At 43.4% G+C, this 26,061-nt stretch overlaps 1 protein-coding gene across 2 annotated transcripts in view; it reads right to left on the reverse strand.

The window, feature by feature from the left end:
- Nucleotides 1-26,061, reverse strand: part of LOC138204692 (TANK-binding kinase 1-binding protein 1-like) — a 48,803-nt gene that overhangs the window by 14,978 nt on the left and 7,764 nt on the right. Inside the window, exons 1-4 of one of the 2 annotated variants that reach the window (XM_069160115.1) lie at nucleotides 13,829-13,905; nucleotides 9,583-9,841; nucleotides 3,963-4,088; nucleotides 1,768-1,872 (exon numbers count right to left, since the gene is read on the reverse strand). In XM_069160115.1, coding sequence (XP_069016216.1) covers nucleotides 1,768-1,872; nucleotides 3,963-4,088; nucleotides 9,583-9,825 — 474 coding nt within the window. In that variant the 5' untranslated portion in view covers nucleotides 9,826-9,841; nucleotides 13,829-13,905. Of the gene's footprint in view, nucleotides 1-1,767; nucleotides 1,873-3,962; nucleotides 4,089-9,582; nucleotides 9,842-13,828; nucleotides 13,906-26,061 lie in introns of those variants that run through there. The other variant, XM_069160114.1, reaches the window with a different exon arrangement.

Genomic DNA, 26,061 nt, shown 5'->3' on the forward strand with positions numbered 1-26,061 from the left:
CGAGACCAAACATCCATCCATCAGTCATAAAGAATTATCTTCAGCAATAAGGTTCTCTAAGATGCCTGGAACGACCTCTCTGCCGAGTGGCTTGAAAAACAATGTAGAAGTTTAAGTCGGAGAATTCTCTGTTAAAGGAAAAAGCTGGTCGCACCCAATATTGATCTTTAATGCAGCTTTTTTTTTACTGTTTACTTTACATGAAATGATAAATATACACATCTTCAATTTACTTTCAGTGCCTAAAACTTGTGCACAGTCCTGTGTGTTATGCAGATGAGTGAAGTGAGTGAAAGGCCGAAAGGTTAAAGGTCACCGTGGCCCAGCAGGTTGGACGGAGCCACATTAAGCCTCAGGTGACATTGACGCGCCGCCGGTCGTTGGCAGGTGGCACTTCCAAACATCTCCTTTAATCACTTGGACCACGGAAAACTGCTGAGGCCGCTCCGTCTGACAGACTTCACTCTCATATGAGATGGATTATTATCTCAGAGGGCATCGGGAGAAGACCGGCCAGACAATCTGTTTACTTTGAAGCAGTTACAGAAAATGAGATTCAGTTTGAAATCTTCCAACAAAATGACGAACAAAATAGAGTTTTGAGTGGTTTGAATAGCAGAATTCTGCACATTATTTGGGGGAAAATAACAACAATTAAAGTGATTTATTAAACTAAAACCTTTCCAAGAAAATCTGGCAAGAATATTTTGTTCCTTCCAGGCATTTCATGTGTTTTTTTTGTTTGTTTTTTTGCTGTCCAGGCTTTTAAAAATCCATCCAGATACAATCTGAATATGACAAAAAACAGATTTGTGCTGGCAGTCTGAAGTCGAAGGCCTGAAGTGACTTTTATCTGCAGAGGACGGTTCAGTCAGGATAAGAATTAATGAAAATAATTTTCTCTGCAGGTGTTTACTTTGAAATGAGAAGTGCAGACTAAACTGAGCAACCATAGTGATCCAATGCATTTTGTTTGTTGCTCATATGATTAGATTGACAGAAAGATTTTCATTGACTCTCCTCTTCATTAACAATGGATGAACAGGACAGTTTGAGTCAACATCAGACTACACATTTAGATGCCTGTGACAAAAATGATGGAGAAATATTCATTGCTGTTTTTAAGTAAGACTTAAAGAAATTATAAAACACAGATAGACGGACCACCCTTTAAAGCAGTTATTCTCACTTGGTCCCTCAAGACCTAAAGTCCTGACCTCCATTTAAAAAAAAATAATTAAAAAAAATCTTCCATCCATTCAAATATATTTGACAAAAAACAGTGCAATAAAACGATAACCTCACGCACTGTTAAAAACATAAAGTAAACAAAAAGAAGGGCCAAAAAAACAACAAAATAAACTTAACTCAAACTACCATCATGTTAATGCATTAACGCACTGCAAGAAACTTGGACTCACATGGAAAATAAGATGTAAGCAGTGACAGCTCAGATAGCTCTGTCTCTTCTGTCAAACTTTTGACATGTTGAAATTTAAAGCGCCAAATCGTTCCCATACAGTGAAGATTTCACTGGAAATATTCATGAGTGAGATCTCCAGCATCCACATACGTTTCTAACAGTGTACTTTGTGAATTAAATATGATCATTTCCTATTTATGACTTATACTTCTTTTCTTTTTTACATTTGGTCCCCGTCAGCAGAATGTGAAACTGCACGACTTAATTAATGAGCCATATGGCTGACGCGTAGAGCTGCTGTAAAAGAACGAACACAGCGCAGTGAACTGAATAATGTGTCTGACCATCTTGTCGAGGTCCCTCTGGAGGTTGCTCTTCTCCATGTGAATCTTCTCGTAGGCTTGGATCACATCCTCCAGCTGCTCCTCTCGCTCCTTCCTCTTTTGGAGCTGAAAATAAAATAAAATAAAAAAACCCAGAAACAGCTTGACACATTTTCCTGGTTTTTTTTTTCCATCCTGCTCTGGCAGTTTTCAAACTTCCTCATAAAGTAAAAGTAAAAAAAAAAAACAACTTCCATTGTGAGAGTCATCAAATGTGTCTCTTAAGAAACTGTTGTGTAACCAAGCAAATTTAGGGCACTGAAATCCCGGCACCTGGTGCGCATGCGTGGAGCAGCGCCTCCTCCTTCTCCATAATTGGGTAAATCATTTCAACAATGATGTTCAACACCATTTAAAAAAAGAAAAGAAAAGAAAAGATGTCTTGATGTCTTTCAAATGATGGTCTAATAATGGGGGTGAATGTCACGGGGAGCCGACAGATCTGAGGGCGGTGACATGCAGCAGAATTGAGGGAAATGAAGAGGACACAGAAAAGAGGGATTTCATTTTTAAATTTTGACTGAAGGTTATGGTGCCTTGAATGAGAGCGTGAGCAGCAACGGGAGGGAGATAAAGGACAAAGGGGCGTCTCGCCGCTGTGTGCTGGAGCTCTCGGAGCCCATTCAGCGTGTCTATTGTAACATACGCCGGTAGAGAACTTGGACGGCTCGTCAGCAGCATCACCGCGACGGAGGAGAGCAGCATTACTCCACGGCTACGTTTCAGTTAGGAGACGAGGTTCCCGGGATTCAAATAGATGTGTAAAAATATCGAAAGATATCCTCATTATCACCTTTTACATTTTCACTCCTGTCTGGATGCTGTGGGTGGGATCGGGGTTGTTGTGTTGAATAGTTCACGGCACTTCAAATTACGCTACGCGAGTAATTTATCGTAAGGAGCAGGTTCCAGTTACGATGAGACTTAACTGTATCTGCAGTGGGAGAAAACAGGACGTTTTCTCTAAATACCTGCACGATCCAGGACTTCATTATCGAGTAAAAAAAAAAAAAAAAAAAAAGGAAGAATGGTCGATACTTCGTGTTATATGAGCAGGATCCTTTAAAGCTCAAATTCAGGTTCAATTCATGTTCGGAAAACAGTTCGGCACCTCGTCCGACAGCACAGGTGGACTTAAAACTAAAAACTCTCATTTTTGTCTTTATGGATCGTCTCCTTTAAATACCTCCAACGCCTCTGACAGCTGACACGTCACCTGTCCCTGCTTCTCCTTGATAACTGGAGGTCACCGCTGTACCCAACGCTTTGAGGGGTAATGTTTGTGTGTGTGTGTGTGTGTGTGTGTGTGTGTGTGTGTGTGTGTGTGTGTGTGTGTGTGTATACGGTGGAGGTCCGGGTCGCGTCCCAGCAGAGCACGCTCGGCCGGCCGTGGTACGTTTCATCACTCTGGACGGCCGGTGTCAGAGCGCCCCGCGACCTTGTGTGTCCCGCGCTAATCGTTTCTGCAGCTCCCATAAACCATTTCCTTCTTACTGCCGCGGTTTTCACCGGTTTTACCTTCCTGCGACTCTCGTTTCCGTTCCCTCCCCTCGCTGTCGTTCACGCAGTGGGACAAATAGCGGAGTTACAAGCGAGTAGTCGGAGCACGTGGAGGGGCGCTGCCGCTCTTTATTCTCATTTCAGACATTTTTAGAGAAACACTTGAGCAGAAAGTGATTCTCCGTGCTGATGAAACGCTGCTCGTGTGCACACGAGACTCGCGTGTTAAATAATACCAATTCATTTTAAAAGCTTCATGTTTTTTTCTTTTTACTTCCTTTCATGCGTCCACATTCAGCACAAAACCCCGGCCAGGTTCAGTCCCAATTAATACTGCGTCTGAAAAATAGAGCACCACCATGAAAATCTCATGTCATCATTTCTGCTCAGACAGCAGCTTTAGTGCTTAATTAGTTCTGGACGTCTCTCAGCGTATGTCCACCAGGGTTGGCCTCAATTCACTTTTAATTCAATTAATTCACATGAATGGAGGGATTTCTGCAGAATTCAAGCTCAGAGAAAAAAACAAACCGTCGGTGTGATAAGGGTATTATATTATCCAGTTTATTTATTTTGTATTATTTTTAGTATTGCCTCAGCCGTCTCTCATATCTCCGTCCTCCCTCCCTCCCCGGTGTCCTCGTCGCTCGTCTTACCTCGTGGGTCAGGACGTTGACTCTCTGCTGCAGGTTGCCATTTTCAGAGTGCAGCAGCGCCGTCTCTTTGCTCTCGAAGGAGCAGTAGGAGTTGGTGTCGTCCCCGAACTCGCTGATCATCGGGAACTGCAGACACAACGGGAACGAGAGATTATAGAAACGAGCGAAGACAGAGGAGAAAACAAGATTTGGTAAAATAGTACAGCGAGTGAGGCCTTTTGCTTTATTTATAATTTTGTATGTTTGTTTGCTTATTTTCCAATTTTTCGTGCAGTACTCTGCAAATTTTTGATGACTTCACACTGTGATCATTAAAGATTCATCTTACATCAACTGCAGCTCCTGTTTGTCCCAGATATCACTCAGAGGATTGTGGTGATTTAACTAATATCAAGGGTATTTGTTTTTCTGTGCTTGAACTAGATTATATTTTTCAGTGCTTCTAAATTAGTTTGTGAATTTCCACGGCAGGTTGTTTGTTATATTTTTCTAATTTCATCCTACACAATGAAATCTGAGGAGTGACTGACTCAGCTTTGTCAGGCAGATTATATATAAATTGGTTAGAGATGTTCCTCCTCCGAAACAACCCCGGAGGTCTTTTGTGCAATCAGTTTATTACGACCCACAGTTATGTTTTAGAATAAAGCGCCCTCTAGTGGTCGTATGAATAATGACAATCTGGTGTCTGGGAGAAGTGACGCAGTTGAGATGTCGTCTATGTAATGCGAGTTTTTCCTTGTGTGAGGGAGGCGGATTGGTTGGATGGTTTGATACGACAGCGGACTTGGGTGCAGAAAAAAACGTGAGTCTGAATTTACTGTTGCCATGACGACAAAGGTTGCATAACTTTTAAGGAAGGAGTAACCAGTTCAAGTCAACATTATCTCTCCTGAACCTTGTAATTGGGCATTATGAGAACACTCTTCAGTTTACAATATATTGGATGCACTGATTACATTTAGATGAATTTAATCTAATCAATGGCCTCTTCACTGTGTTTTCTGGGCAAACAGTTGCAGCGCAGTTTGTATCACAAGTACGACTGAATGTCTCACTTTCTTCCTCATTCTCTTACAATTAAAGGACATAAAGGAATAGTCTGTGTTCTTGAGATTGCCAACAAATCCCATGAAAAGTTTGTCCCGATGCTTTCTTAGTTACGTGAAGCATTCAGCTGCGAGCTCACTCATTTCTCCTGAAGATGGAAATATTTAAAAATGAGATACAAATATGTAGCTTAATTAATAATAATAATTAAAAAAAACGGCTGAGTAATTTCATGTCTACTTTTTAGCAAACGTTATTCAAGCAGAGCATTAATACATATTTAGTGCCGAAATGAGTCTTTCCAACAGCAGGACAGAGTCTTTGAGTATGACTCAAAATAAACTTCAGTGTGTGTGTGTGTGTGTGTGTGTGTGTGCGTGTGCGTGTGCCCGTCCATGACAATGAAGTAAGATGTCACCCAATGCAACAGTGTGGCTCACTGATGTGTCAGTAATAGTTTTTGACAACGATGGAGCTCTGCAGAGGAACAAACTTCATCCGTCTTCGGATACAAAACACGTTAGTCGGATCAAGTCATCATTAAATTGTCTTTTTATGAGATGAGGCGACAATGAGAAAAATATAGAATTTGCTAGCTTTCCCCTTACCATTTCCATCTTATTGGCTCATTGCAACTCATCGTTCATATGGGAAAACATATATTTGATAATAAAGAGAAGCAGCGGTGCAACAGGAAAATTGAAATTATGCAGAAATAATTGTATTATATGCAGCAACATTTATGCTGATCTCACTAATTATGGAATCATAATTGCAGAATATGAACTAATGGGCTGTACCACGTTTACTATTATTTTACATACGAGGTAAACACGGCTCGTCTGGTTATACGACTCAACTGTTGTCGTAAGCAGAGAGCTGCGACAGAAACATACAAGTTATATAACGGCGTTGTTCGACCTAAATGAACACATTTACATTTAGAGTGCCCACCATAAGCACGCAGGGCTTTTTTTTTTTTTTCCCTTTTCTGTGAAGTCGTCACATTGCTGATGCAACGTCTATTTGAGGAGCAAACAACCCTTTTCCATTTAGCAAGAACAGCTCTCTCTGCTCAGTTTAACAGTAAATGTTCACAACATGGGCAATTCCCCCCCGGGGGCCCCGAGAGTTCTCGCACTGCGGAGCATAGGGAACTCTAAAGTGGAGAATCACCTCCCTTCAACCCGCGTTCAAAGCAGCAGGAAGCACATCCATCTGCATCATTACAGCAGCTGTAGTCTTGAATGCAGAACCCCCCCCCCCCCCCCCCCCCCAAAAAAAAAAAGAATGGCCCCATGCTCTATTTAAATAGACACAGGTGTGACAACTTCTACTCCAAACAGCCAACATCTGCAACTGCTCCCCCAAAAATCAACACCTGTCTCTCTGGGAATCGTCCCTGAACAAACCAGCAGTCAGGAGTGAGTCAACAGCAGTGAGGCAGCCTGAAGCCTTCGATAGCAGCTGCTCAGCTCACAGGATGGCGGATTTCTGTTTTTCTTCTCCTCGCATGTCACACGGATGCTGCCTTCCAAACACAGACTGTATACGAGAGTAGACGCAGCTTCTGAGTTGGAAAAAAATAAATAAAAGTGGCCGGTGCATAAGTGTGTTAAGGTTGCAATACCACCGAGTGCCACTAGAGGTCGGCTCCATAGACTCCCATTCAACTAGTCTCATAAAGTTCGATAAAATGTCTCGGTGTTGTTAGCTAAAGTCACTCCTTCTTATTCGTTTTCTGGAGGTCCATCTGAAAATAATCCCTCATTCATTAGAAAAGAAGATTCAAAAAGACCTGTTTCTGGTACTTGTTAGTGCGCTGCATGTTTCTGTACTTGACAATGTGAACGCACTGATTAGTGAGTGTTCGTATGCAAGTATGCTGTTTAGAACACAACGTCAATTTGCAGCAATTCTCATTCTTTACTGGAAAAATTTGACACTTCAAAACCCATCAGCTGTAATCATCCGGGTTTGAAGTTCCTCATGCAGAATCAAAGCTTTCTGGAGCCAACGTTTGCACACACTCGGCTCTAATAATCACTAAAGATTCAGAGTTTCTACCAACAGCATCCCTCGTCGACCATAATGCTTTTATTTGAAATTGTCTCTCTGAGCATTTTTAATTCAGCAGCGTATTTTGTAACTTTTGTCATCTGGAAGCGTTCCTCTGCTCTCACGCAGAAACAAACAAAAAAAAGTTGTTGATCATATTTCCAGCTCGGTAAACAGTCCCGCTTGTTGAAAGTCCTTTGTGTACCTGAAGAAAAACGAGGCGACGGAGGCTGAGAATGTGCAAAGTTTCGTGAGGTTTGGAGCATCGTTTGACCTTAAACATCAACTTCCTGTGTCACAGCAAAACATCAAACTCAGCTGCATCGCCCTGGCTGTACTATATACTATATACTATACACTATATACTATATACAAAAAAAACTTTCATTAGTTTTTGAATGTGATAAAGTTTCAAAAAAATGCAGTTGTTTACAGAGAATAATAATAACTTGGAATAATAATTCTTTGAAGAACAACACTCATAATATCCAAGAATGGATTTTTGTTGTTTTTAATCCTCTTTCTTCTGAATTTGAGCTATTTATGTGTCCCTTGCTCTTTCCATCATTACCTCCCTTCCCTCCCTTGTTTCTCATCTGTTCTCTGTGTGCCGGTGCATCCCTCCGCCCATGTACAGCTCTCTCTTTCCACTTGTTTTTTCCCTCCATTTTTCTTTTTTTTTTTCTGTCCTCCCACGCTGTTCCTTAACGCTCATTTGCTCCACATCCCCCCGTTAAATCTGTGCGCGGGTCCAGCCACTGCCAGGAGGTGGATTTCTGCTTCACCGGAATTTCTTATCCAACCGAAAAGTCGTTTGCTTTTCCACCAACAAACTTACAGGTCCGGCTATGCAGAAATATTTCACGGAGTCACTGACCTTAAGGCGAGGAGCTGATATTCTGATGTTTCGTAATGCGCCCCCCTTTGAACTGTGCTGCCCTTTGACATGAACATTCGATTTCACCAATAATTGTATTGTATATTGATTTAAATATTCAAGCCAATATGGTGACTTTGGTTGGGATTTACCTTCATATGATCTCATTCAGATTAGCTGTCTTTAACCGACTCTGTGAAGGCTCTTGAAGGATATCCTGCCTATCTGGAGTCTGTTAAAAGGTCACCTCAAGACCAGGAAGACATGCCTGAGACAAACCTCAACAGCATCTAAAGGCACGAGTGTTTGCGGTTTGGCTGTTTCGAGTGGCCAGACTCCGAATGAATTTTTAATTTGTGTCTCTCCTCAAAGTAATTTCTGGTGTTGCACTCAGTTAAATACACGAAAATAGCTGGCAGTAGTTTCATGAATAATGAAACGGGAGAGCACAAAAGACGAGTTCAAACCCTGCTTACTTTCTCGCTTCCAGACCTGGTCGGTCACCGTTTGCCTTTTCTGGTGTCATAACAGAACGGAGGGGGTTCAGGCGGCGTTCACTAATTCAACAAGCACCTGCTTTGAAGCTTTTAGGGCTGTTTCCTCTGGGAACAGGAAACTTTTGAGGAACTCGATTCCCCAATCTGCTCTTCCACCAAAGGATCTAAATTAAAGGTCCCATATTTCATACTTTTTCTGTCTTTTATTTGCAACCTTAATATCCATAAGGAACTATTTCTTAATATAGTTTAACATCTCCTCTCTTGAGCTTCTCTCTAAAGTTCTACCAAGAACAGGCTGTTTTGTGTCTGTCTCTTTAATGTGTATTGATATCAATGACCCTCTCCTCTGATTGGCTGATTTTATTCTGAGTAGCCAACTACAGGTTTTCTTCGGTCTCGTTATTGCTATCTCCACGACAGAATGGCCGCTCTGTGTTTTCTTGTTGGTTAAGCGGTGGGCCGTGTTGAGGGGGGGGGGGGCCTATACGATGTGAGTGTGAGTTTGTGACATCACAAACTTACGGAAGTCCATACAGGCCGTCTCACTGAACTCCGCATTTTGACACTTTTGCAGTACTTTTTTAACACCTAGACCTGCTTTATATAAATTCAGATTTCAGTTCCTTTTGTGATAATAATGAAAAGAAATGAAAAAGAAAACAGGGATGACCATGTGAGCTATTCATTAATTTTTAACGACAGCTTTGTGTATTTTCAAACCCCCTAATTTTCCACAGTTGCTCCGGCTTCCTTACGTTTTTTTTTTCGTTTTTTTTTTTCTCCAAATGTGACTTGTGTTATTTTAATTTACATACGAGTTAAAACTTAAGTCTTCTGCCCTCCACAAACAGCAGAATAATTCCCTCATTTTTCATTCGTGTTTACTCCCCTGCCAGTCCAGGATCAAAGCCCACCACAACTTTCTCTCCTTTCATCTTTGTGTCCAATCTCACCGCCTCAATGAAAAAATGGAACACGCAAAGGATGAGTGGACATTTCCCCATAAATCAAAACCAGAAACCAGCCTCATCCTCATCTGCACTGATCCTTCTGTCTGATACCAACAAGGACAAACAACAAGCGCCGTGATTAGTTTTCAATTGTGATATTTGTCTGCGAGGAGAAAACGCTTCACCTTGATCTCGTAGATCTTCAGCTTCCTCTTGATGCTGGTGTTCTCTCGCTCCAGGCAGGCCAGCCTCGTCTTGATGTCCTGATAGGCGGTGATGAGGGCGAAGTGGGAGGCGGAGTAGGCGTCGTCGGGAGGCAGGGGCGAGGACCGCCAGGCCACGCTGCCGCAGCCGTCCTCCTTCAGGCCGCCGGCGTCGCCGCCTCCTCCCAGCAGCCCCAGCTCCCCGCCGCCAAACAGAGACTGCATCACTCAGAGCCTCAACCTGGGGGCAGACGAAAACAGTCACTTTCCTTTTTAATTATTCAAATCGACAGATTGTTTCCATTCAATTAAACGCACCTACCAAAAATAACACCACTTCATGATTTTAGCAAAGAAATATTTATTTTTTTTGGCACGACCGCAACGGTTCTAAAAACATCAAGCATCGCAACAAACAGAGAAGAACAAAGCAGTTTTTGACTGAGAGCAGTCGGACTGCTGGCTCACACAATGTAAAATATTCAAAAGCAAAGTGGGGTGAGAGAGACGGGAGGAGGACGGAGGAGGACGGAGGAGGACGGAGGGACGCCGCTGTTTCATGGGAATTTTAGAGATGGCTGTTTCTTCAGATGTACAGCAGGCGCAGTTATCCAGTTAGCTGCATTATCACGTCGAGTATCCGAGACAACTGGTCGGGATCATATTTGGGATTCAATATTTCCAACAAACAAAACAACAAGCTAATTATTCATCTCGTTGCTTTTAGAGTTTAGAAGTTCAGACGGGCGGCGAAACAAACTTCGGAGGCAGCGCTGATCGAGTCGGCTGCAAAGATGCACAACAGTAGACGCAAACTTAGAAATGCACATTTTTCTCGGGAAAGGTAAAGATGTGAGAAGTGCAGAAACACACACACACACACACACACACACACACACACACACACACACACACACACACACACACACACACACAATTCAGCTGCATACACACACTTGGTGCATATGTTGCTAAAGGTTTTAAAAGTTTTTAAGGTCAGTGTGTTGTTTCTGAAAGACACAAACTTCCCAACAGACTGCAGTTTCCAAATATTTTTAACCCGCCGCCCCCCTCCATTCAGGTTTTATTTTTATTTTTTTCATGGCACTTAGCTTTTAGTGTTCATCCAGACTGGTTGTCTCCTGAGGGCTCCTGAGATGTATCGGCATCTCTTTTAAAGTCTTTTTAAAGTGGCAAATCTTTCCATCACTTCCATTTAAGAACGTCTGCTTCGTCCTGTTGCGTGCTTTAAAAACATGGTGGCGACGTCCTGGCGGGACGCGTTGTGTTGTTACCTTCAGGGTAGCTTAATGTTTACCAGGGTTTATCACATATGTCTTCCATTTTGATATCAAGGAGAAACTTAATATGAAAACATAGTAAAAGTAACTTTTCCTTTCTTTCTTTTCTTTCTTTTTTTTGATGTCAAGTACAACTGTGCACACTAAAGGAAGACAAAACTTTTAAGGATCTCATCGTTTTTGTCTCTTCAGTTTACGACATCTCAGTAGTTGTTGTTTTTTTTGTCTGCGTGGAAACACTGTCGTATTCACCGCTTTGGTGACTTTATTTTCGCCGCGTAATAATCAGTAATGGAAGACTGCAATACAGTTTATCTTTGACATTATCAACGAACAACATTGTCTTCTTTGAATAACATGTTTTTTTGTTTGTTTTATGGACTTAATAGCTTGAGTTGAGGATAAACAGCCCACGGTGAGGTTTTAAAGGACACGATGTTACCGAGGTTTATCAGCAGAACGCTCACGTGCATGTAAACGTATTCAGTTTCTCCAGCTGATATTCAGAAAACCACCATCTCCCGTTTGCTTTTGCAACAAATCCGCTGCGTGAGCTCTCTGGCTGATACGTTAATCATCTCCGTCTGATTTACGTTTCAGTTCGGGGGTATTTGCACCCTTGTTCCATTTTCACAGTGCTTAAAACCACGAGCTTTGACAGCCTACGCTCCCTGAGTGGCGTGATGAATGAGCCGGGTAGTTAGCTGACCACGCTGCATCACAGGCCTCCCCTCCCTCCCTCCCTCCCTCCCTCCATCCCCCACCCAACCACACAGACTCTGAGCAGCACTGTCACAAGTGATAAATGGCACCTGTGATGTCACGGCCCACTTTGAAATTCAGCCATGAGAGAGAGAGAGAGAGAGAGAGAGAGAGAGAGAGAGAGAGAGAGAGAGAGAGAGAGGGAGGGAGGGGGAGGGAGGGAGGGGGGAGAGGAGAGAGAGAGAGAGAGAGAGAGAGAGAGAGAGAGAGGGAGGGAGGGAGGGAGGGAGGAGAGAGATGAGATAGAGAGAGAGAGTGAGGGAGGGAGGGGGGGAGGACATGTGCACACACAAGTCATAAGAGACTCATCGAGGCACACACACACCACATCAGAGAGAGAGAGAGCGAGCGAGAGAGCGAGCGAGAGAGCGGTTTGATTTACGGGTGCTGAAAGAGTTACACAACACCCAGTAGATTTGATGTATACAGGAATGGAGGCCTTCCTGACTCCCAGCATCGCCTTGTGAGTCAGCGATTGCCTACTGAGCTATTTTCATCAGCTCCTTCCTCCACGGTGCTATTTTCCTTGTGTTTTACGAAAGAGGGGAATAAAGCCTTCAGCCGAGCCAATCTATGGCTCTTTTTTTATTTTTTATTTTCCTCGCTGGCCTAACAGGATGATCCAAAAGCACTCCCACGAGCGGGCCCGGTGTGCACAAAAGCCCCCCCCCCCCTCTCCCCCTCCCAAAAAAAATAAATAAATGAAAAACCCACACAGCTAAAACACACGAGGCTCCCGTTCGATCCAACAGACGGACGTTCGGTCTCCCGCCAGCTGCCTGAAGACTGCTGTTTTACTCCGGGAGATATTAAGGTCCCGTCATGTGACCTGTGGCGACTTCACGCCGTCAAGTGTGGAGCAGTTTTTCTCTGGCAAACACTAATATCATACAGCGTGTCGTTTACCTATACTAAAAACAGACGAGAAAAATATGTGACATGACAGCAATGTCAGCTTCATAAAACATCAACTATGATGATGGTTTTTTGGCCGTTTATTCCGCTCTCCTCTGAGCGAGGTGGATCTGCTCATGTTTCAAGCATGACAGAATTTTGTTTTTTGACACTGAATATCCACTAATTAATATTTTCATATTAACAATGGATCAAATTAATGACAGGATTTCCTGTATAGCGACCCTACTTGCATAATGCAGCCGAAAAGTGGAAGTGCCAGAAGTGACCATATTTGGACACGCGAGCGGTTGATCGGACTGATAACTTTGATTAATTTGCCGTTCCAACAATGAAGGCAAAGGTCGAGTTTTGGTGTTTAACATACGGTATAGATACGACTTTATTAATCCCACAGCAGCACAGAAACACAGTTAGGAAAAATTACAAATACATGCACAATAAAATAAGATAGATACAAATATTTTTTTTGAAAAAGTAAGACCTATGAATAAATACACACACACACACACCTATATGGTGGTTAATGGTGATTGGGGAAAAGGCTGCTCTGAATTCAATGTCCATGCTCGTTAAGATGGAACAACCGGAAACCAGGCCAGACCAGACCAGACCAGGCCAGACCAGGCCCGGCCAGGCCAGGCTAGACCAGGCCAGGCCAGACCAGACTCGTGTATTCACAGTCCGGTCTGGGAACACCAGGCGAGTTCTGCTTTTTTTTTTTTTTTTTTTTTTGCACAAGTGGCAAAAAATTTACTGCATTTTTTTAACCGTGGTCGCACATTTATCCATGTTTGAAATGATTATACAGCTTTTTTTTTGGAAGGCCCTTTTCTCATGTAGATATGAGGCCTTGGATGACGTCCAGGTAACTCAGGTGGGCTGCTGACTTTATCCCATTACAGCTCGTACATCCGTTGTGGCGGCCGAACGACCCATCAGTGCAGTTCAGTTTAATTGCGCTCCGTTTTCGCACTCGATCTCGAACGAATCGGTAAATAACAACGACGACATGTCAAAACGCGGGCAGAGCTGCTTATCTACTCGTTCCCTTTTCTGTAACCTGGTAACTCGGTGAGAACAACTTTTACCAACGCTGACCGCGCCAAGGCGGCACAATACATAGAAAACAACCGCACGGCTGCAGGGAGGACAACAAAATAACAATAAAACAGGAGGCAACACAAACTTCTCATCCAACCAGACCTTCAGCGTGCAGTTTGTAGTGACCACATTCACATGAAACTCACCCACATTCAGGCTTGAGGACATCATTACTGTTTGCAGACCAAAAATATGTTAAATTGTGATTCATCTTTCTTTGTACAATATCCGTTCTCGGGCAATAAACGGTTGAAAATCAGACCCGTCTGAGCTCTGCAGCTCCTCTGGTGGAAGACGGCAGCGGTCTTCAGACGGGATCAAATAAAGGACAGAGACTCAGAGACATTCCTGCTCCTCTCTCTGCTGGCAGCACAGAAATGAGACATTTATCACAGACACACACTCCCACAGCTTCCCGCTATGAACAAACAACGTGCATTTTACAGTCTTTGAATTGTTATTTCTCTGAACAATAATTTGAAATAGGAGACACAACAGCATCATGAAGTTGTGAGTAACATTCACAAGATTTTTCCTTCCTTTTAACTTGTTGACAACAGAGCACAATTAATTAGAACATGTATCAAGCGACGTGTTAGTCGAGTACAAAGCCGGGAACGATGGTCAATAATTAAACCATCAAGATGACAAGTCACTAAACTGCAAAACAAGTTTTAAAATTCATCTTTTCTCTCTCTCATATCATTATTTTCCAACAGCTCTCTATCACACCGCGTACCGAACACTGTGTTAGCATCGCAGCTCTTATACCGCGTTTAAATAGAACCATTATAAAACATTTATAGAAAGGAGACCTATGTTTGAATACCAAAAAGCTTATTACTTGAGCAGATAGAAGGGTCTTTAATCTACTGAAGTATTCCCGGATTGGATTTTCAAACTGTTTATTTAAGTAGCTGCAGCTCTTGTGCTTTCTTTTTCTGACTTCATATAGAGGAGGAGTTTTTGTGGCACAAAAGCATCATGTTGGTGTTTGAAAAACTTCAATTATTAACAGAAAAATAAATACAGTTTTTCCATCCTTAAAAAATGTATGGGTTTTCCAGCACCATGTTGTGTATATCACAGTGAACCTGACGTATCTTTCTATTTAACATGCAGTTTGACTGGCGTCTCAGCAGGGAGTCCAACACCGAGTTAAAAGGAAGAAGCCTTCATCCATTTACAAACATTCGTACCCCGATCGAGTCCTGGAGCTGCTGCCTTCTGTAAATACTGTAAAATCGAATTTTTAGGGCTCCTCTGGGAACCGGAGCAAAACAAATGATTGTTCTCTTAACAGGAGATCTGTTGTAGATTTCAGTCGACTTAAAAAAAAAAAAAGGAAATCTCTCCTATCGATATGTTAATACTGATTAAATGCGGTCTGGTTGTTGCTGTGGCTTCGATCTGACTAAAGAACATAAAACACCCTACTATATAAATCATAAGCTGTTTTTGGTCTTCATAAAGCTTCTCTCTGTGTTTCTGTGCCTCTTGTTGTGTCAGGGCATAAATACATAAGAGAGCGGTGGAGATGGTGCCGGCTCGGTCAGGGCTGGGTTCTCCGGAGATAACAGAACCAGGATGAAAGAGGGAGCCCCCCCCCCCTCCCCCCCGTCTCCCCCGTCTGGTAGTGTTAAACAGCCTGGCTCCTCTCTCTCTCTCTCTCTCTCTCTCTCTCTGCCGTCCTCTGATCCCTGCTGGCATGGACGTTTGGCACCTCTGACTCAGACAGTATGTCTGGTCCAGGGCAGAGAGGTGGTGAGGCCTTTCTGCCCCCCCCCTCCCAACGATCATCTGCTAAATGCTCCCATAATGCCTAGCGTCAGTCCGCTGCACCTGTTTCCTCTTCCTTTCTCCTCCAACAAGGCCAGAGCAGCACACACAGAGAAGCGATTAACATGCCGGCAGGTATTTAGGGTTTGACTGCGTGTGTGTGTGTGTGTGTGTGTGTGTGTGTGTGTGTGTGTGTGTGTGTGTGTGTCGACATGCACATCAATGAGTGTGTATTTACTGTGTGTCAGGACAAGGACGAGGCAGCAGCAGGTAGAAGGTAGGCTGGTGCGAACCAGATCTAATTTCACCGCATGAATACGGGTCTGGCCGCCCTCCATAGAGAATCGTTTGCAGTTGTTCCATCCGACTGGACGTTGGACCCTCGGGTTAATTTGAACCAATCAGCATGCGCCAAAACTGTCCGACACTCCGCCACCGCTGCAACTACCAACGGCTCGAGCCCACCAAAGTTTGACGAGGCGCTGAACGTTTGTTCTGCGATTGATCGCCAACATTTCTTTCCCGTCAGCTTAGAGTTCAAAAATCGTAACGCTCACTGTCAACAGCCGTCCAATCAGAGTGAAGGAGGGGGCGGGACAAACGCGGTTAACCATCGACACTGGTCGCCGATTGGTCCGCACTTCGGAGCGCCTGAACAAACGCTAATACGAGCTGAGTTCCCAGACTGTTATTCACAGCGAGGCCAAGTAGTCCAGAGTACAGATCTGCATGGACGCTGTGACCTTAATAATAACCGATTAACTCTCACCTGACTGAATACAGAACAGGTGAAAATCCTGCGGCTGTATTTTGAAAGGCATTGAAGATAAATATGCATAATTTCAAAGCACAAAACCTCCTGATTCAAACAATGGTTTATTTATTTAATGGCTTGTTTTAAGAGCACACGTAGCAAAATGCTATTTCTCACCTTTTCTGTTATCTGCTAGGTTTCATACTTGTTGCCTCACTGTGTGCCGCTCGCTGTTTTAACCGTGAGAGGTCAAATAAACTAGATGCTTCCAAACTTTCCGTCTCCTACTTACAGAGATTATAAAACCAACAGTTAATAACATGAACGTGTTGAAACATCCAGACAAATATAATTATAATTTGCGCAAACGGAACGGGAACACTGATGTATGAATGTCTCCTTGTCGTGGCCTAGTTTCAGCCCGGAGAAACGCTCCCCTCAGCTCGGCACTGAGGTGCACTGAGCATGCATTTTAAATTGAAGAAAGAAAAACACGGCACTCGTTTTAGATTGGAACAATACAAAATAAAAAGGTGTGATTGGAGTACGCTATACTTTGTCAGCTCATATTCAACATTTATTTAAAACAAAAGAAAGTGCTGCTAATAATAATAATAATAATAATAATGTAAATCTCTGCATGTCGTTTTGTCATCCGTCCTTTAATACAGAAGAGATCATCAGCTGATAAAAATGTTTCCACACTCACCTGAGTCACCTTCAGTTTTTGCAGGACAACAGTCTGTAATTTTGTATTTATTGTAAGATGTAAATTTCTCCCTAATTACTAAAAACCTAGAAAGACACAAAGCTGCAATCCAGATTTTTACCCTCAAGTGAATTAATGTTAATTAAATTAAACACGTGATTTATGTTCCTAAATGCTGCATCGTATGCAGAAATCTGCTTTCAAGAACTGTTTAATTTTTTTTACTCTCACATTCACAGCAAATCAAATGAATGCAGTTTGAGGCAGCAGCCTGAAATGTAAATTGTGACCCTGGTATGATAAACTAAATAAATTTAATAAATGAAAGTACAGAAAGTAATTTGATAAACTACTAAAATCAAATCGGCCTGTTCTGTTTTATTATCTGACTAACATCTCTGTCTGTCTGATGAAGCTGTCTTTGCTGAGGCGTTCAGACCTTAAAGACAGATGAACTCCATGTACTCTTAAAACACACACACACACACACACACACACACACACACACACACTCAGCTCGGCCTACACGCTACGTTCCACGACTGTCTACATCTACAATACACTCCCACACAGACCCACGCACTCACACAGGAACACACACACACACACACACACACACACACACACACACACACACACACACACACACACACACACACAACACAAAGCGCTTACACAGCCTGTCAGTACAGGAGAGAAACACCAACTCTTACAAATGCTGTGCTGTGCTATGCCATACCGCTCTATGATTCATCACCGGGGGAATCAGCCGTGTGTGCAGGCGGACATAGTGTCTTCTCTCTGTGTGTGTGTGTGTGTGTGTGTGTGTGTGTGTGTGTGTGTGTGTGTGTGTGTGTGTGTGTGTGTGTGTGTGAGTAAGTAAGGAAGGCAGCAGCTGCCATTTGGGAGATTGATGGCCGGGGCAAGTTGTGTTGCGATATTTTTTTCCTTCCCTCTCTCTCTCTCTCTCTCTCTCTCTGTGCTTTCTCTCTCTCTCTCTCTTTCTCTCTCTCTCTCTCTCTGCTTTCTTTCTCTCTCTTTCTCTTCTCTCTCTCTCTCTCTCTCTCTCTCTCTCTCTCTCTCTCTCTCTCTGCTTTCTTTCTCTCTCTCCTCCGCTGCAGCTCATCTTTCTTTCCACCGAAGCTAAAGCAAATCCTCAATTCCTTCACCTCCCCCTCCCCCTCCCCCCACCTTCCTCCCTCTCTCCTTCCCTCCTCTCTCCTTCCTCCCTCGCTCTTTTTCTCTCTGTCATTCATCCGTCTTGGTATTGAGTTCATCACAGCCCCCCCCCCCCCACCCGCCCCCCGCCCCCGCCCCGAGCGCAGTAAAAAAAAAACTTGACTTTGAATGAGAACTTTCCCCACAAAAGACATTAATCTCCTCATTATTACTACAACCGACCCGATGCTCGGGTTCCCTCACTCTGAAATCTGAGTCAAAGTCGAGCTGAGCTGCAGGACCAGAGAGAAAAAGACAAGGAGGACGAGATATGAATGACTTTTTTTTTTTCACTGATTGCAATTAAAGTCAACCTTCCCTCTACGAACTTCATTTAGCCTCCCCGAGTAACCATGGCCACACGCGGTCACCAACGTGGTGCACACACACACGTGAGTGGTGAGTAATGACTCACGGGCACGAGCGAGTTTCCCGGTGAAACAAAGTCTGTAATTTGGTCTCAGCTGGTAAAAAAAAAAAGAAAAAGAAAAGCGCATTCAGGAGGAGCGCGAGCTGCTTTCTCTCGATGCACAGTTGGCACGCCAGCAGGCTGGAGTGAAAGATGGCCGCTCTGTAGGGAAGACATGCACAACATGATGAAAAGAAGCTGTGGGTTCAGTTAGCCTCAAGGTCAGACGGAGAGATATTCAAATCTGCACTAATAGACGCGTTACCGAAAGAATATGCATCGCTGACGGAGAGTTATCGCGACGCTGCAGGTCTTCAGATCATTTTTTTACTTCTTTTCCAGCCTTTGTTTTTGTTCTCTCCAAGGTCCTCCGTCAACGATGCCGTTTCCAGCTGCAGTTTTCACTGAAAACGTTCTGATAAATCAACTGATGGCAACCTGAACGGCACCAAACGACATACAGCACCAGCGGCTAGCAGGTGAACATGTGGAGCATTTATCGTGTAAAGAGCAAGATGTTTTCCTCAGGAGCTGGTGGAGACCAAAAACAGAGCAAAAAGGAAAGGAAATATTCGCCCGGAGAGACTCTTGCTTTAAAACTACGTGTTTGCATGATGGCTGTCTCGGGTATCCTGCGTCTGTTTGGAGCCTAGCTTAGCTGTATTCAACGATTAGGAAGGGCATTGTTAGTTTTTTGACATCTAATCATGAAAAGAGAAAAACAAACCTACTATTTTAATCTATTCACAATAAAAACAGTTGGATTAGTCGCTGCCCGAATTTTGCACTTAAACGTTCTGATGTCACAAGAAGCCGACAGTTCGCCGTCCAGTCCTCTGTGGGATGTGATGAAGCTCGAGAGTTTATTTCATTACGGGGGTCGTCGTTAGGATCCGTAGCGGCGGCGTGGTTGTAGGTTTGTGATGCTGCAGTTTGTCGACTAACCTGCTGCAAGCAGGCGACCAGCTGCTGAGCAAGATGTTGGGAAGCAAAACGGTGCCGCATGCTGTGACTGCACAACCTTGAAGGGGAAAGCAAGTATCTGCCAGATCCCATCTCACACACACACACACACACACGCACACACACACACACACACACACGCACACACACACACACACACACACGCACACACACACACAGGCGCATACATACATACATTAATGCCAGCCAAAGACCTTGACAGCTGGATCAGCTCAGATCATTCCAGTGCCAGTGGCCCCGACTCGTACTTGGCTCCCACTTTTGTCTTGTTTCCCCGCCATCTAAAGGCTTGTGCGCTTCACAGAACATCACATCCTCCTCCAATGTGTCTGTTCTGCTGTCATGCTCTGACTACAAGACACACTGATGCTTAGACATGCATGGTTTGACACCGTACACGCATAAATATGCAAAAAAAACTTTCTAACATTTTGAAAATTATGGTTTGCAAAAGAGGCATGAAATGAAAAATAATGCAAACCATTTTTGGATTTTAATTTCAGTGTGGTGATTTGAATCTTAAGACACCAGATGCATAGAAAACACACCAAACAGGCAGATGCATCATAAAACACCAGGTGAAACGTGGCTTTATATGCAGACACGGGTTCACTCGAGGAGCCAAAAACCTCTTGCACATCTACATTATATAACAAACTCCAATCCAATTAAATGCAAGAAAAAATATCTAAACTATTTGCACAGAGCTGCAGGAAAAGCGAGGTTAATTCCAGCTCTGGCCTCCGTCGTTTAAAGACATTAAGATCCATGAGAACGTGCTAAAGACTGAAATATAATCAAGTGTTTAATTGGCTCCAAGTGCTGATATGACAATCTGGGGCTGCTGATTAATTAATGGTGCATGCTGCTGGTGCGTGCTGGATGAGATGATGATGTGTATGTGGGTGGGTGGGGTGGGGTGAGGTGGGGGGCAGGGGGGTGAGAGGGGGAGGGAGGGGGAGGAAACGGCTCTGATCAGAAAGAATACATGATAAACACGAGCAGTGCATTGTGGGAGCAGATGTACACATAATCGGTGCACGTGTGTCACACCATCCATACAGGTCTGCTCATTCAGGTGACATGATGGTGTGTGTGTGTGTGTGTGTGTGTGTGTGTGTGTGCACGTGCGTGTCCTCTGAATATGCGTGTGCGTGCTCCAGCTGCACATCTGCTTCTTTCTGACATGTCTCTCCGCCGGGACATTCATCAACATCATGTCTTTCTCGAAACCTGAACCTGATTCTAACCTGGACCGTAAAAAGTCTAAAACCTCAAACAACCCCTTCGAAGAACCTCAAACTGGTCCTCACAAGGATAGTCAGACAAGTACGCACACATTTACACTCACACACATTAAACCCTGCCCGGTGATGCTCATCTTCTCAGAGAGACTGGAGTGTTATGGGATCAAGGGGTGTGTGTGTGCGTGTGCGTGTGTGTGTGTGTGTGTGTGTGTGTGTGTGTGTGTGTGTGTGTGTGTGTGTGTGTGCGTGTGTGTGTGTGTGTGTGTGTGCGCGTGTGTGTGTTGGGGGAATCAAAAGACAGTGAGGGGGTGGAGGAAGGAGTAAGTGCATAGGGCGACTCTATTGAAGTCTGAGGGGAGAGTGGGATGGTGAGAGGGCACGGCCACATTACGAAGTGGGAAACGTCAGACGCCCCACATCCCGAAAAGACAGATTTTATTCATGTTTTACGAGTCCACGTAATCGCTTAAATTGGTGGGGGGTGGGGGGGATTTGTGAAGTTACTAAAACACAGGAAACCTTTTGAAGGCTGCAACCAACAATTTCTATTATCAATATGTCTATTATTTATAGTACAAAAGCTCAAAAATAGTTGGAAAAACAATATTATATATTAAAATTGATGTCTGACCAACAGTCCAAAACTCCAAAAGATGTTACAATTATTATACCAGCCATTAAACCAGGGAAAATACTGCAGCAAATATTCACATTTTGATCTCATCAAACAAATGAGTTAATCAACTCATCATTTCAGCTCTGGTCAGTTTCTGCGTGCCGGAGGTTATAATGAAACTGGCAGTGGAGGTCAATAGGAGTCTGACACTAATTTCTGTCCCGGGGAAGGTTAATCCAGCCATGTGTGAGAGAGACCACAGTTAATCTGAATGTCACGTTGATGCAGCGGCAACAGTTGGAGAGATATTTAGATACACAGGCAGAAACATATGAACTCCCACGAACTGAGACAATAATCAGACAAAAAAAAGTTTCAGATTCAATCCAGATGTATAACTTTACAATCCAGCCGTTTTATTCAGCTAATGAAGCCAGCGATAAATGTTGTCCAAACACGAGCAGTTGTACGAGAACCTTTCGGAAAAAAACTGGCTAAATTTTGAAGTAAATAAGGAATTTGTTTGATCGAATAATCAATAAACAAGATGATGAATTTAATCAAACATACCGCTTTTTGAGGCCGGATATCTGATTAATGACGGGATTATTTTAAGATGGACTGCCAGAAAACGAATAATAAGGAGTGACTTTAGAGAATGACACCGTAAGAAGTTGTGGGAAAAAAATTATCGACTTTGTTTTTCATGAGAAGTTGAATGGGAGTCTATGGAGGCTTTTTTTTTTTTTTTTTTTTTTTTTTTAAGCCAACCCCTCTGTGGTATTGCAGTTTAGGGCACTTCCGCATTGGCCTTGCTTATCAAACCTTTAAGCTTCGTCCACTTTTATATACATTATATGATCATATACAATACATATAGATACTTTTTGTGTTTTAGATGATTGAGAGAGAGAAACGTCACGAAATAGTTTTAAAGTCTTGTTGATGGTGAATATTTGCTTTTCCAGACTGTGGATTATATAATCACACGAGCCAACATCTGAATACTCTTATAGACAGCAGTCCAAGTACTCTTAACAAGTGCCTGAGGTGGTTTGAGGACATCTGACTCTAAATCTGCTCCTCTGAGCTGCAGACTCTTCCCAAATCCAAACCATACGCAGTTGCCACTGTTTCGTCTGCCATAATGGCAAAACTTTCATCTTGCTTGTTCCGTGTAAGCCATCCATGTGTTCGTGGAGCCCCCAGCCAGATAAACTGTTTTTAAAACATATTGAGGTTGAGCGCGTGTACGGAGCACATGACAGTATGGAGCGGATCAAAACCCAAATTTTAAATCAGTTTCAGCCTAAATGCAAGCAAAAATTACATGAAATTACTTAGAAATATTTTTGCTTTGCTGCAATTTAGAGGCATTAGTCCGTATACTGTATGTCTGATGAATTGAATGGTTCACAATGATTAATGGGGGCATCTCTCTCTGCACACGTCACGAGAAACGGAAATGTTGTTTTAAAATGTCCCCTAATATTGACATTTTATTAGTATTTACATTTTAATCAAAGTCCCTTTGCTGTTGACTTTCTCTTGTTCTGACACTGATATGCTAACGAGGTTGTTCTTTGTGTTTGTTTGCATCTTGAAAGCTTTCCTATATTGTTGTTTTTTTGTGTTGTTTATTGGGACCTTGTTCTATGGTGATTTTACACTATAAATAAAACTGAATTGAAATTTACAGTGACCTGGGGGAGTTTAGGACACTTGAGGAGGACGAAGCATACAAATAGAGTCGAGTACAGCAGAGCTAGCAGGAGAAATGAAGGAAGGGGGGGGGGGGTACAGAGAGAGAGGAACAGAGGCAGGGAGGCCGAACAGGCCGTGTTTTCTGTGGCGAGGAACGGGTAGAAGAGCTGCGTTCAACAGCCAATTATTACACACAGACGCGGGCACGGCAACTTGTTAGGGCATTGAACCCATATGTTCCAGTTCACGTGTCTCTGCACGGTTCACACTCTCACGCATCGTATAGACCGGCATGAACACGAGCAGCACCGCCCATACGCACACAAAAGGGAAAGGCTCCCAGGTTGTTCTTTTGTATATCATAAGCCTCTGTACAAATATAACACCCTCTCTGGCTCGAAATAAAAAGAAAGGTGTTGCTCAGCATTGTTTTCAACATAGATCTGTTTTCTTTAGTCACGCAGGATAACAAGGAGGCAGCTCGTCCTGCCTCATTTCTCACCTGCTTCTCAGAGTCAGGAGTTTGTGATTTGGCAAATATGGAGAGAGAGTGCGATGAGGAGAGGATGAAGATGGATCCTCCTGAATGATCAATACCGTTGCATTGATTTGCACTCGTAACCATGAATTCATTGCGTCTGTCCTTTCTGCACAGTTCATCTGGTTATTGGCTTTCAGCACCATGGACAGCAGCCCACACAACCAGCGGCACTATCAGGGCCTTCCTACGGGAAACACTGTGTGTGCCTGTTCACATTCGGGGAGCCTGAATAGATGCACTGCTGTTCTGTTGAAAAGGAAAATCAGTCAGGACGCATGGACTGAGCTGTTTTTTCAGGTCGAAATTTTACTATATGTTTGAATGATTAAAAGGATTGTTTTTCTGACAACATAATGAAATCTGGTCAGTCCTGAATGCTCGACACAAACCTGTCTGTAGAGGCAACTAACTGCATACACAATGCAACCAAAGGCATCTCATTTATTTATATATTCACATGGACACTGATAACCATCCCTGTAAACCTGCCAGTATTTCCCAAGTAGCTAAATTTACGTCTGTTACTTCTTGGCCAGATTTTAAAATATCCAATAACATAACAACGAAGAGGACGACATGTAAAAAAAAAAAACTCCCTTCTGAAACAACACAGTATTTCTTTAGCACTGAGTCACAGCAACACTCTCTACCAGCATCCATTAATATTTTAGCACGGTACGGTTTGTGTGAGAGTGATCACATTCACTTTAAAACAATGAACACGGAGGTCTGTTCACTGTTGAACATTCGATGCTGAGCTTTGATCTGATCGGCAGTTTCTTCGTTGTCACCGTCGAGGTGTTCTCAGACAGAGAGCGGAGCGAATTGTCGCCTCGTGTCTGAAATTTTCCTTCCCTGAACACAGATTTACAGGAAAGTTAAAGGTTCCCAATATTCAGCCCGTCTGATTGCGTGTCATTGAGGTCTAATTAAAGTTTTGAGTGTTTAATTCCTTCAAATTTTTTGAAAATACCTCAAATAAACATCATCAGGGACTTTTTTTTTTCCTTCTTGCTTATTTACTGATGCGTTGTTGCGTTTCTTGAGCTTGGCTCCGACCACGTATTGATCACACAGCTTCAGTCTTTGCAGTTGGCCGACAGCTGTGTCTCTTCATCTGCACTCTCACACCTGTAGAGCTTCATCCTCATCATCAAAACAAACATCATCAAAACATTGCTCCACAGCGCCACTTGTGGTCAGAAATCTCTGACGGTACCCTTAAAGACGTCTGCAATTAAACTTAAACCTGATTTTTTTTTTGTCAGGCATTGGCAAGCTGAAACACAGTTTTCTGTCTGATTGTCCTTCGTGGTTAGATGACCAAAAAAAACAAAAAAACCTCGAAGACTATAAGGTTGTAAATACAAAGCAGCTGCTCTACTTTTATAGGCGATGAGGCAAAGACCTCGATGAGTCCGTCTGCCCTCTGCTCAGCAAAATAAAACGCTGCAGCGCACGGACAGATCCTGAGTGCTTCCTCTCAGTCGCCTGCCTGCCTGTCACTCACTCCGATGCTAGCTGCTGTTTTTCTGCTATTTATTGGAAATCTATGCGCTGTGCCTGGGCTCCCGCTGGAAGCATGAAGATTATCCGGCAGATAGAATTATTCTTTGTATCCTCAGAGTCAGTCTGATGACAGGTTGTTAGTTCGGTCTGACTCCAGACAGAAGCAGACTTCTTTGTTCTGAAAGATGCCGTCGATACGCTCGACTGCTCATGTTTTTGTGTTTATTTTTGTGTGTACCAACATTTCATGGACTGAAATGAAGTTGTATTGACTCACGGGTGTATATTTCATTTAATAAAAGCGGAGGCATAATGTCACAGCAGGACCGGCAGCAGCAGCAGCATTAAAATACCCAACAGTTTTTGGAGAACGTCAACAAGGAGACATTTTCTTACAAAGCACTGATGGGGCATTCTCCGAGTATGAGGCGATATTTTTAGGTGCACCACAGGCAGTTTAAGGCGGTCCAGGAACAAGTGACAAGCAAGTGGGTAACCTGGTTTTTCCAAGACACAAAAAGAATAATGTGAATCCCCAGCGAGCGCCAAGACTCCGGGCCTGAAACGGACTTTTTACCTCCTTCACTCTCTCTCACACACGAGATCCGTTCTGCTGCTTGTTTTCTACTACAACTCTCTGCTGGCACTTCAGAGCCTCTCTGTCACACACATACTTTCAGCTGCTCCGGTTTCTCTCTCTCTCACACACACACACACACACACACACACACACACACACACACACACACACACACACACACACACACACACACACACACACACACACACACGTACGTACCGTACCGTACCGTACACTACATTGTGCCTCCGTGGTCGGCACGGCGCCTTGAGTGGGCAGAGAGAGTGATTGGTCACATTACACTGCTGTTACATCACATTCCTTCAGTC

The sequence above is a fragment of the Embiotoca jacksoni genome, unplaced genomic scaffold, assembly GCF_022577435.1.
Source record: "Embiotoca jacksoni isolate LCO1_2020_lvr unplaced genomic scaffold, fEmbJac1.0.p SCAF_26, whole genome shotgun sequence".
In the NCBI taxonomy this organism is placed as follows: Eukaryota; Metazoa; Chordata; class Actinopteri; family Embiotocidae; genus Embiotoca; species Embiotoca jacksoni.